The sequence below is a fragment of the Austrofundulus limnaeus genome, unplaced genomic scaffold (assembly GCF_001266775.1).
Source record: "Austrofundulus limnaeus strain Quisiro unplaced genomic scaffold, Austrofundulus_limnaeus-1.0 Scaffold10, whole genome shotgun sequence".
Classification (NCBI taxonomy): domain Eukaryota; kingdom Metazoa; phylum Chordata; class Actinopteri; order Cyprinodontiformes; family Rivulidae; genus Austrofundulus; species Austrofundulus limnaeus.
This window is the reverse complement of record NW_013952412.1, coordinates 1,043,837-1,056,727: the sequence shown is the minus strand read 5'-3', so window position 1 is coordinate 1,056,727 and position 12,891 is coordinate 1,043,837. Positions and strand designations below refer to the sequence as shown.

The following is a 12,891-nucleotide window of genomic DNA, read 5'->3' as shown; positions in this document are numbered from 1 at the left end:
CTATAACTCTGTCAGTTGTCAACATGTAATACTTTTAATCTGAAACCCATGAAGAAATCCATCAATGAATGGCAGACCTTTAATAAATATTAAACTTTGACAAAAAGAAACATCTTTATATCAGATATCTATACCTAAAGGACCAATTGAAGCAGTTCTGTTACGCCTGAAGTCAGCTGTGACTTTAAATATGATGGCAATAAGTTCACTGTCATTTTTATAGCTCTTTAATTATCAGCTAGACAGAGATGCATCGTTATTATGGATTGTTCTGCAGACTGTAATTAGCAGCCACTGCTAACTGATAGTGCTGCATGTAATCGAGTATGTGAAAGCTTCCAGAGTCCAAAATTTAATGTTGTGCAACAGTTCCAAACATGGAGGATAAAACATTTAGATTTTTTTTAGGTCATTTTCTTACATTTGTCCCTTTTGTAGGCCTCATGTTTGTTCTATTGAACACAGGGGGATAGGGAACCCACTGGCTTCGTTTAGTTTGTGTTTCTTTAATCATCAGCCGGTGCAGAAAGTGTAGGGGACACGGTGTGGGATCCATGGTGACTGGTATGTTGAGTCTCAGCACCGGTCCCACAGTTTTATTAACTTCCATCAACGTGTCTGATCACCAGGGTGACCCCGGCTGGAAGGATAGAATGAAGAAGTCAGTCAGACTTTCACTTTTTCACTTCACTGCATTACATCTGTTGTTCTTCTTTCTTCCACTTATTTTATTTTTTTATTTTTATTTTTTTGCTGAACGTGGTAACAAGCGCTCTTTGTTCTGTCCATCACTTACACCCTTGTTCTGCTACAGATTGAGACATCTTGTACGCAGACACCCACACTGCCACAAATGGTGAACCATCAGAGCAGCAACAGGCTTCATGACACATTGTAGTCATGTTATATTTAAATTTATATTCAGATGTTTTGTTCTTTTGCCTTCCAGTTGTTTCTTGTTCAGTTAGAAGCTGGATTTCACTGTTTTTTGTGTGCCAAAGTGCTTCTTTAACTCAGAGCTCTGGTAGCTATTAGATTGTTGACTTGTATTGTCACCCACCAACACAAGATCAAAGGTGAATATTTGTTAGCAAAATATCTCATGAACCACTGGGCAAAGTAAAAAAAAAAAAAAAAACGTTTTGTAAGTAATTGTTAAATTTAAAGCTGTAGCTGATTACCTTTTAGACTCAATCTAATTTAACATGACAACCCTATGCTGTTAGAAAGCACAAAAAGCTCACAATGCAGTCAGTTTAACAAATAATGAGCTAAAATGTGATGTGGTAGTAGCTGAGAGTCATCCTCAACACATACTCTGAGCACGATATAATATTACAGGAGCATTGTGTTTTTAAGGTTTGAAGAAAATGGCTTAACTTTTTTAAATTTCTAAATATAATCTTAGTCTCAAACTCTGCCACAGAAGGTGGCAGGCCAAATAAAGGGCAAAATAAAAAGTATAAATAAAAGGAAAAAGTTACATGCCTTACATTACCTTCTTTATTTTATAAGGGCTTTTATGTAAAATTCTGCCATAACAAACAAGAAATGATATCAGTCTGGCTGCAGACAGCAGATATAGCTGGAAATGTAATGTATTCCTGATTCTCTGCAGGAGTCAGACCCTCAACCCCGAGCAAGACTGCAAGCCCTTCAGATACAATCTAGTCCTGATTAGACTGCAGCAGATGCAGCACACGCAAAGGCTTCACAGTCCCGACCGCATTCAAACTCCTAATGGCTCCCCTGCTGCACCACATCAGCACAATGACTTCAGCTCACTGTGTGATTTTAAAAAAAGCCCTACCTGTCAGACTACGTGAGTGGATATTACTGCTATTGTTTGCTCTGAGCGAGGAGGGAAATCGAGACGCAGTGAGGAGGGGAGGGGAAAAAAAGAGAGAGGAAAGGCGACGACAGTAACCATGGTAGCACTTTTTTTTTCTACCTTTCCCTGCAAAATAAAAAAAAAAATCACTCAGTAAAAGTGAACGCCTTCATTAATTCTGTGGGAAGTATGGCAGATGGGTCTGCGCTCAGGGTTTGCTGTCCATTCGCTGCTCCGAGGATTTCCCTTTTGTGTGAACGCTGAGATAAGAAGCTGCACAAGCAGCAACATCAGCTCACAGTGAATAATCAGAGCTGCATGAGCCGAATTCAAATGTTTAACCCTTCAAATTAAATAAGACAAGTTTTATGGACATTTTGCACCGTTTTTCAGTTTTTTTTTTCATTCCGTCTTTTAACTGAACAGTGGTGCAAGAAATTCAGCATCAACCACTTTCTCATTAATGTGCAATATTCAACACAGTCTTCACATCCTGTTGAGACATTTCTTTTTTCCAATGTTTCTTTGCACTGATGTGCATTCATGTGCAGAATTCCCATACAAACATAGCCACACATGAAATGCTGTTAATAGCTTGTAACCCACTCAAATGTTAAGATCTGTGTCAAGACAGAGGTTCTACTGAGCAAAGATGAGAAAATACTGACAGATGGCAGCTGCACTTTGACTGATTTGTAGCTTTTGTAATGAAGACAAATTCACTTGGCCTGCTGACTTGACAATAGGGTCTTTATTCCCTCATTCTTTTTTTTGACTTGAGGACTGTTTCTAAGAAAAGAACTGTTATATATAACGTAGGACTAAAAGGAGCCGGCCAGTCTTTCTACAGGTTTATGAGATTATCTTGTACTGGAAAGACTCAGTGCAATGTTTGCATGAGTTTGATCAGTGAAAAGCTGTTAGCGAGAGTTGAATGTGACTTCTCCAATAAATGAAGACAAATACGTTTGCATCATACACAAGATCCAGGCTAATCGAGTTTAACTTGTGTTTCTAGTGGGCAGATTGTATTTTAGTGCTTGATAATGTACAACGGAACAAAATACAATTCAAACCTTGCTGATTTTATAAAGGATTGTTTTTATTAATCTATTGTAGTCAAGAATGTGTGTAATTTCCACATCTTTTAGAAAGAGTTTTTACTTGTGACACTTAAAAACTCACGACTCATTGAAAAACGACACTTTTTAGATGATAATTCAGTAATTATTATTATAATTTGTGTTGCTGTAACGCCTTCAAACATGGAAACTTGTTTACAGGTTCACAAACATGTATTGTTTCTGAGGTCATTTGTATGGAAACAAATATACACCTGTGAGATTTATGAATGCAAAAAATTGGAAATTTAGATCTTTTTGAATGTCAAAACCATCACTTGTTTCATATTTTTACTTTATTTACTTCGGGACAAAACATACACTGCGAAATGTTTACTGTCTTGATCTTCTTTTCAGTTTCAACTTGAATTTATTATCAGACAGCTCTATTTTAGTTACTCCATCTGATTTTAAAACTTTCAGTTTGGGAACAAACGGAACACATTTAGGTTAAATTAGTAAAGACCAAACTGAAGGCTTTAACAGGAAAATAACTGGTTTGATTTGTTTCTAATGACACACAATTGAACTGATGTTTGTGACCATATGTATATGTTGTGTTTGTGCCTTATCATGCTAATGAATGTGCATGTTATCATTTCTGTTAAAAAGAAACTTGTTTGATACTTGACAATAAACACAAGTTTTTTTTGGTCTTTATATAATGATAAAATAGGTGGAAGAATTTGACTTTTACTTTTTTTTCTATGTCAGTAAAAATGAAACATTTATTTCTTTGCATGAAAATGGATATTTTCAGTCATTTTGGCTGTTTCTAAAAGTAAACAAACCCATGTGGTAGTTGGCAGCTGTTCATGAAGTCGTTTTGCTTGCAGAATATATTAATAATCAATATTAAAAAAACCTGCAGATTTTGTTCCTCACTTTAGGATTTTTGACACGTGTTCATGACATTAATGAGCCCTTTTAAGAAGTAATGTGTAAATTGGATGAATGGAACAATAAATATTTTTGTTTTTGGCACAACTGGAGATACATTTTTATTTCACATTTTGGTGGTAAACTGTTATTTTGCCCTTTTGTTAAGAAAAACTTTTTTTATGTATCAATGCAATCCTAATTATTCTAAAAATCTTAATGAAAATGTTTTAAATGTACAAAAAACATAAAAAATACGTCAATTGATCATTCCATTAAGATGTTAAATGTCACTACCACCTTTTAAAAAGGGGAAAAAAGCAAAATATTGAAATAAAGCAAACACTAGCATGTTTGTGCACAGATACACTTTATTGTTTGGCTCAAAAGGGGGGTTTACAGAAGCAAAGGGGTCCTGACTTTCAAGGGGTTATGTTGAATCTTGGCATTCCCGAGTCTTCCTTGTAAAGTTCTGTGTTGTTTGTTTTAACAGGCTGCACACTAAATGACACTCTTTTTACACCATTCAGTGCTAATATCCATCTATAATGTGACATCTGTTGTTTTCCATATGTTTGAAGACAGTGGACTCTAAACTATGATTTAACTCAAATTCAGGTGAATAAAATCATCCTGTAGAGTTTCATGAATGCATTGTACTGTTATCACTTCACAGGTTAGCATTTGACAGTTTGCATCAGGTGTGATGTTGTATATAGGAATCAAATGTAATAATAAAACCACTTTTAACTTTCTTAATGTGAAAATATTTATTGCTAATCTGTTCACAATGCCCACAATACTCTTATTTCTGAATAAACCACGACTGTTTAACTGTTGAGGTTGGTGTTTCTTTTCTTTAATGAGATCATTTCCCATTGTCATGTTAAATGTTCAAGCTAGTTTTGTATTTATTCATTTACAAAACAAATGAATCCGCTGCGGCTTTTATGATGTTTCACAGAGAAACTAAGAAATGTCAGGGAAGGATTCAGCTTTTCTTTGGTGTAAGAATTCTGCAGGATTTGAACCTTTACTCTTATTTTGACAGATTTGGGTGTTTGTAAAACATATATTTTACATCAATTTTACATTTGTCGTTTCGAATTCGATGTAGCTGAATGATTCATAACACATACTCTGAGCAAGAGTTTATTTCAAGATACTGTATTTCATGAGATTTCGCTTCATATTAATGTCAGTATTTGACCAAAACAACTAGTTTTTCAACATAAGACTCTGGCATAAAGGTGACAAGAGCATACTTTCAAGAACTGCTAGCCCTTAAATTATTTTTGTAAATCAAATGATATTTTTACTTAAGACTTTATTAATGATATTATTATTGGACATTTTGGTTTAGTTTTTTTAATGCCACATTCCACAGTTGGTAAAATTGGGTTTAGAAAAGTAATTTTTTAATGCCGTAATATTTATAAATGAATTTTAGTCATTTTAATAAACATGTGAATAAATATAAATATTAGAAAACCTGAGCTCAGCTTCTCAAATATTGAATGGTTAAATGCCTCATGTTAACCAGTAGGTGGCAGCACTGACTCATAAAACTGACTAAAAACTGCTGTTAATATGAATGTGATTTGTGTGAATGTTTATAAGAATAGGTGCTCAGGGAACCGAGACATGAATGAAATACTATTTCATTATCAAGTTGTTTGAGCAAAAAGCTTGAGAATGAGCATAAAAACTCTACATTTATGTATCACCTAAACTTAGTGTATCAGCTTATATACTGTATATATACATATAAAAAAGCAAGAAAATTAGATAAGTGTCATTGATTATGTATTTTATTAAGTGACTATCACCAATGTAAGTATTTCTTTCACCTAAATAGGTAATTCTTTAATTATTTTCTGTAATCTGAAGATGAGAGGAAGGTTTTATGCGTTGAAAAGCTTTTGGAGATCCAAGTAAAGGATCAAAACCCACATAACCCACATATTAAGGTTATCTTTTTCACACTATTTTGTTTTCTGTTTTTTTTTATCTTTTTTGTTTTCTTTCTTCCCCTCTCGTTTTACTCTGAAAATATAGGCTAACAGCTCTTTTTGACACACTTTTGAAATTACATTATTAGCAATTCCCAAAAGGTAACACTTCTAGGAAAGCCAGGACCTGAATCCACATTGAAACAGAGTTTTAATCTGTCACTTTCAGTTAAGTATGCAGCATGCCTTGTTCTTGTGAGTCTCCAGAGAGAGAGAGAGAGATGTGCAGGAAAAATGCACTCCCATGGGCAATGTAGTGATAGCCTACAGTGTGTATACAGGGATGATTATTCATGACAGTGTGTTTCACAACAAGCTAATTGATTTCAGAAATAACCAACATCCAGCATCCAAGCCCTCGGAATTTGAAATGTCACATTGATAATGTGGTTTGTTTTCAGAACCATTCTTTAATTTCATAATGGTGAGTATTTTGTCAGTATAATCTATTTATGATAAAATAACACATTTTCTTTAAAAGTGACCCTCTGATTTTAATCCAATTGTTTTGGGCATTGAAATTATTTATGTTAAGTTTGTTTTCCCAGCAGGGGGAGCCCAGAGGTCTGGTTTTGCTCTGCGTTAATAAAAAAAAAAAAAGGCCTAAGCCAATCAGAAACCAGTTCAAGGAATTAAATAAGGGCTCTTTGTGGCCATGGCAACAGCTTTACCTCAGTGACAGATAGAAGATGAGAAATAGAAATGAAAGTGGTTGTGGCTCTTTGCAAACTTCTCAGAATAGTGAACTGTTAACTGTGACCCCAATGTACTTTGTTTGTTTTTTTTTTCTTTTTCTGCTGAATGAAACTATCAAAGATCAGATGTGAGAGAGTGAGATAAGCAAGGAAAACTGCATGTTCACTAAGAAAAAAGGGGAGGCATTTATTCAAATAAGATTATATTTAAAAAGTACATTACATTTTGACATATACTATGTTGAGACAACAAATGGCATCATTCTAATCTGAACTGACATTTGAAACACGTTAGAAATATCGAAGAAAGTATAATTTGTTTTAAAATGCATCTAACTAGTGATACAACTGTGAGCACTAGTGTTTTATATAATTTTGAACAGGGTTGTTTATTTATTTATTTATTTATTTATTTATTTATTTATTTATTTATTTATTTATTTATTGTGTGGAAATGGACATATGGGGTATCGCAGAAGTTGCAACAATTGCATTTTCATTCATAGTAAGCTCCTGGATTTGCTGGAGCCTTTTTTAAAAAAAACAATATTTCTTCAGATCTCTGTGAAAATCTCAAGGCCACCCTTGTGGGTGTGGCTAAGTTTTAAGTGCATACATTCAGCCTTTAATCCCGCCTTTAATTTTATGCTTGTATTCAATTGGCTAAATTTGATAACCCTTTATACCTATTGGTCGTAATGTCTGTCAATCTATGTCAAATCGCGTGCGCTCATCGAGTAGCCCCGCCCTCCTCACGCTGAAGCCAGTGGTTTATTCCTGTTCGAAGAGCTGTGGATTAGCTCGCCGGAAAGGAACAGCCTCCTTTAGGTCAATCGGGCTGGATTTTCACACCGTTAGCCGTTTCACGGATGATTTGACGTTATTTAAAGTTGTATTTTTCGGACGTACTCGTGGTAACTCCGATGGTAGTGTGGAGCGACGGTGTAATCGACCTGCTGTTGCTGGCTTGTCTGTCTTGCTAAGACCGGACTTTCTTGGCATTTGGTCAGCCACTTTAGCCTGCTCAGCTAGCCAGCTCCTTCCTTACTGCCACAGATAAGTCCCACCCTCACCAAGTGCGTGGACGTTGGGGCTGCAGCAGCGAACGAAGTCAAGTATTTCCCCCCTCCCCTCTGAACTTAGCCAGCATCCTTGTACACCTGGCTGGCAACGAAGAACAGCAACTCGTTGGTTAGCGAAGTTGGGTGACGCTAATTACACTCACTGGCAAAGAAGAGGCGAAACGAGCGAATAAGGAAGACGCCGAGAAGGAGGCGACTGGCTAGTTTAGCCGGTGAGACAGAATTGCACGTAAGTGACTAGTGTGTGTCAAAGTGGTTCGTTGAGCTGTTAATCTTTTGCATATCAACGTTTATCCTGGCAGCTTTCGCTTTTTGTGCGTGTATGTGGCTGAACACTTGCAGCCTGTGCGCCTTAACTACAACACAAGCTAACGATGTAGGGTTTCTCGAATCGATGGTGGCTCATTTTAGCTAGCTTGAAAGCTAGATGGCGAAAACGCTTCAACTGCAGCACGTTTTGCTGTAGCCGTATTCTCTCTCTTTTTTTTTTTTTCCTTTTACTTATTAGCAAGTTTGGACGAGTAGGATCTGTGGCCCGAAGAGTAACCTAAAGCTATCTGCTGTTTTTAGCTTGGCTACATCTGTTAGCTAGTTTCAGGCAAGTCAGCTTTTCTGACGATCCAAATTGTTGCTAAAGCCCGACAGTTTGAGTCATTTTGTGTCCAATCTTTTTTTCAAACTTGTATCTTTTGGCCACAGCTGTGAGAACTTTGTGTTCCCTGGCTTTAGTCCCAAATAAAGTTGCTTCTCAGGGACATGTCAAAACCCTTCACGTTATTACACTTTGCTTTTAATGTCAGCGTATGCAGTTTTTGGTTGTCAGGTCATTATTGCCCGCGCCCAAGGCGAAAGGGTAATTCTGTGTGCACGTGTGCTTGTGTTGTTAGCAAAATGTCTCACTAACAACTGGTTTGGTTTTGATAAAACTCCCAGAAAGTAATAATAGGATTGTAATCACATACAAGTGAATGCATTTTCGAGTCAGTCCAGTTCAAGATGACTGTCACGGCTAAGTGACCTTATCAGACACAATGGTTAGCTACTAGATATGTTAGTAGCTGAAAGTTCTTCAGGTATTGCACCTTACATGAACCTTGCTTAAAAATTTGTCATACCCTGTATGTTTGCTAAATATTTCTTGAATCACCTAACAAGTTTTTATGAAACTCTAAAAGTAAAACAACTGGATGTTTTATAAAGTCAATATTTTTGTAGTTAGCCCAATTCAAGATGATTGCCACAGCTAAGGGACCTTAGCAGACAAAAAAAAAAAAAAAGGTGGCAATAGTCAAATTTATAGATATTGAACTAAATTTTGCTGTGGTAACTGTCATCTTCAACACTTTCTTGGAGCTCTAGCATTTCTTGCAAGATTTTGTATTATTGTTGCTCACGATTGCTCAAATCATTTACAAGGCTTAACCGTAACAGTTAGAACTCAGTCCGTTCTCAGTAAAGATGAGTTTAATTGAACACTTTTAACATAAAAAGAAGTGGGTGATCTGTAGACCTTCAAGGAATGCTTCCTTTAATTTTTTTTCCTTGAAGGGATCCCTGATTAGTTGTAACATTAGACTTATTTTAATTGTAAAATAAAGACTGTAAAAATACTGTAGGATGTTTAGTTACACGGATGGAGCCATTTTATTTACACGCAAAGCATTCTGGGTAAATGATGATGCCAACTAGGTCATTGGTGCGAGGCTGCTAGCGAAGCAAGCTATATCTGAAGGTTAATCTTGGACAATATCTGATGATCGACTCTTTTAAATGAAACCAGAGCGTTGACAGAGAGGAGAAGGTAGAAATGACTCGGCTTGTAACTGAAAATATGGATGGAGGACAACAGAGCTGCTTCATGGAAGAAGAACCTCAGCTTAGCCTGTTAGCTTTAGCGTTAGCTCCGACGCTATCACCKTATADATGTATTAGCTCAGTGCTACACATTCTCCTCTCATCACTGAGGTCCTCCATCCACATGACAGAGAGGGGAACGCAAAAATGACTCAGCTGCAACTGAAAATATGGATGGAGGACCTCAGTTTAGCTTGTTTGTCGCGCTAGCGCTGAGCTAATACATACAAGGCAATATAGCATCGGCGCTAGCGCAAAGACTACCAGGCTAAGCTGAGGTTCTTCTTGCATGAAGCAGCTCTGTTGTCCTTCATCCATATTTTCAGTTACAGGCTGAGTCATTTCTACCTTCTCCTCTCTGTCAACGCTCTCTGGTTTCATTTAAGAGTCGATCCTCAGATATTGTCCAAGATTAACCTTCAGGGTGGATATAGCTCGCTAGCAGCCTCGCACCGAGGACCTATCCACGTCATCATTTACCCAGAATGCTTTGTGTGTAAATAAAATGGCTTCATCCGTGTTAAAATATATTTTTAAAAATTTACAAAACTAAACATCCTACAGTATTTTTACAGTCTTTATTTTACAGTTAAAATATATGTTTATCAAATAAAGTCTAATGTTTTAACTAATCAGGCATCCCTTTAAATCTCAGTCTTTCTGTGTACATCCTATTTCTCATGTTGACCTGTCATCACATAATGAGTATTCATGGTCACGCATTGTGTTAAATTAAGTAAAGTCACTTCTGTTTAAATCAACAGTCATGCAGTTGAACAACACCATGTACATCAGGGCTCAAAGTAATATTCAGCAGTTGCATTTACTGACAAGATCTTTTTTTCCTTTAGATATATACACTTTACCAACGAGCCGCACACAGCCATGGCCATGGAATTTCAGATACCAAAGGGGTTGACAGAATTGCTCCAGGGCTACACTGTGGAGGTCCTGCGACAAAGGCCGTCTGACCTGGTGGATTTTGCAGTACAGTACTTCACCCGTTTGCGAGACTCCAGAAGTCAAGATGGGTCCAGCCCGGGTGGCAAGCCAGGAAAGGGAGTAATGTTTGATGGGGAGCCAATGCAAACAGAATCCAATGGAGAAGATGATGAAGATGACGATTCTGACTTTGAGCGTAAGTTGACGTTTTGTTAAGATTTTCAGCTTTGTGTGGGTAAAGAAGGACAGAACACGTAAGTGTATTGTGTTTTAATTTTTTAAGTTGTCAAGAAGAAGTAAATAGATTTTGAGGTCTAAAGTCTTGGTATAAATCGCTGTCATCTCTTTTCTAAGAAGGACTCCTTTTATACAATTTTTTTATACAAAGTGTTTTGTCCTGTGTTTTCCATTTTTATTATGTTTTGCAGCGCTCAGGATGTATTTATGTTCTAATTTGAACTGTCAAGTTTCAAAGCCTTTAAATTTGACATTAGCAGATATTATAAAGTAAATGTATTGGTGCAAAAACTTAAATGAAAACACTGAATACTTACAAACACAAGTTTTTAAAGATATTTTGCAAAGTTAAAATAATTCTGGTTTACTGAAAAGGATCCCAATATTGTTATATGTAAATTTAATAATTATCAGTCTATAATAAACAATATTTAAAGTAACTGTCATAAGAGATCTGTGCATTGTGTTTCTAAGCATGTGTAAGAATGCACAGTGGTCATGTTGTACTCTGTGCATGTGCTTTGCATTTATTCAAAGAATATCTTGTTACCCAGATGTCAGTCAAGTAAAAGTGCACTGGAAGTATCCTCCAAGCAGGTTGTTCAGAACAGTTCTGCATCCTTTGGGCTTCCAATCATCTACGTACTAAATACGAAGACTGGTTTAATATGACCCTTAAATTTGTCACAGTGTGTTACCCCCAGTATCACTGATGCCATGTTTCCTGCACATCACTCCCCTGTGTTTGACAGACTGGCAGAAGATGTAAGCTGCTTCATAGCTCAGCTCTTGTGTGTTCTGCTAAGAACAGTATGACCTAGATCATTTCAGTTTTCTTAAACCGTAAATAGCAAAGTTTATAGTTTTTAATTTTATTTTTTGTACTGTTACACGGATTTGTCAGTTTGTTGTAGATTTTTCTAAAATTTAGTACTGTGGAAATTAAAAAGTGAATATTTTTTCTCTTAATGAAGGCTTAAAGTTCCCAATCAAAACACGGCATGTTGAAATAAGGGCTAAATATTTTCTTTTTTGTCCAAACATTTTTAAAATCCAAAGCTGTGAAGACAATTTGTGACTTTACCTGTTTCTGAATAATCTAAAAAAAAAAAAAAAAAAAACATGCAATAGGAATATTTGGCTTTGACATTTAGTGATTTTAGTAATAGAAACTTGTCTATATACAATGCTCCATACAAACAATTTGTTTGATACAGTGTACATTAAGTTGTTTTCAATTCTGCAATAATAATGTACAAAATACATAATATGATAGATGTAGAAAATTTTTTATATTACCAAGCTTCATAACTAAAGATTGCCAACTATCTAAAAAAAACAGTGTTTGGGACACACTTTGCTAATTTTACTTTTGGTTGGCAGTATTTTGTCATGCATGCAAATTTAATCTCTGCTAAATGCAACAATGTAACATCCTGCAGATTGGTACAAGGTGCTTTATGGTTAAAGAAGGATTCTGCTCTTTCTCTAGTTGAGTTTAGCTGCTGTCAGACTGCTGAGACCCCAACTGTGTATATTTGTGCATGAGTTCCTATCTGCAAATGTTACATTACAAGTGTCTGTTAGTGAAGTGAATGGTTGCACTTGTGGAAGCAAGTGTCTGTATTCTGTCTTGATGTCACACCAGTTCAAATTCCAATTCGATGACGACATGAAGATCTTCTACCTTTGTACATTCTGATTACCAGTCATTGGCGTCTTTCCACACCTCATTCAAGGGAGGGGCAACAAAAAATGAGTGCGGTAACAGTTCTTCAAGGAAAAGCTTTTGCCCACATGCCGGGGGTTACACACATGACTTCCACGACATTAAAATATCCAGTCTTGTGTATGCTGCCTCCAGGGGACAGTCAGTTCTGACTGGAACAACACAGGCCTGTATATCAGAAGAAATCATGTGCTTCTGTTAGACCACTGTTTTAGCCTACAGGTGGAGAATCAAAAAAGACAAGTTATATTTTAAACTTGGGGGAAAAAAATACTGGGTGGCTCAGTTGTTAGAGCTGATGCCTCTCAGCAAGAAGGTCGCCGGTTCAAATCCCGGCCCGGGGACCTTTCTAGGTAGAGTTTGCATGTTCTCTCCGTGCATGCGTGGGTTCTCTCCGGGCACTCCGGCTTCCTCCCACACACCAAAAACATGACTGTTAGGTTAATTGATAACTCTAAATTGTCCCTAATTGTGAGTGAGAGAGTGAATGGTTGTTTGTCTCGTTTGTC

At 36.5% G+C, this 12,891-nt stretch overlaps 2 protein-coding genes across 3 annotated transcripts in view; both read left to right on the top strand.

Annotated features, from left to right (window-relative positions):
• mgll (monoglyceride lipase) overlaps window positions 1–4,670 on the top strand; it is a gene marked incomplete in the record, with an annotated part of 35,632 nt that extends 30,962 nt beyond the window's left edge. For both annotated transcript variants that reach the window (XM_014001753.1, XM_014001752.1), the window contains 1 exon segment: window positions 1–4,670.
• Window positions 4,671–7,283: 2,613 nt separating this feature from the next.
• Window positions 7,284–12,891, top strand: part of prkar2aa (protein kinase, cAMP-dependent, regulatory, type II, alpha A) — a 41,108-nt gene continuing 35,500 nt past the window's right edge. The window contains exons 1-2 of the mRNA XM_014001750.1: window positions 7,284–7,849; window positions 10,326–10,612. Coding sequence (XP_013857204.1) covers window positions 10,360–10,612 — 253 coding nt within the window. The 5' untranslated portion in view covers window positions 7,284–7,849; window positions 10,326–10,359. The remainder of the gene's footprint in view (window positions 7,850–10,325; window positions 10,613–12,891) is intronic.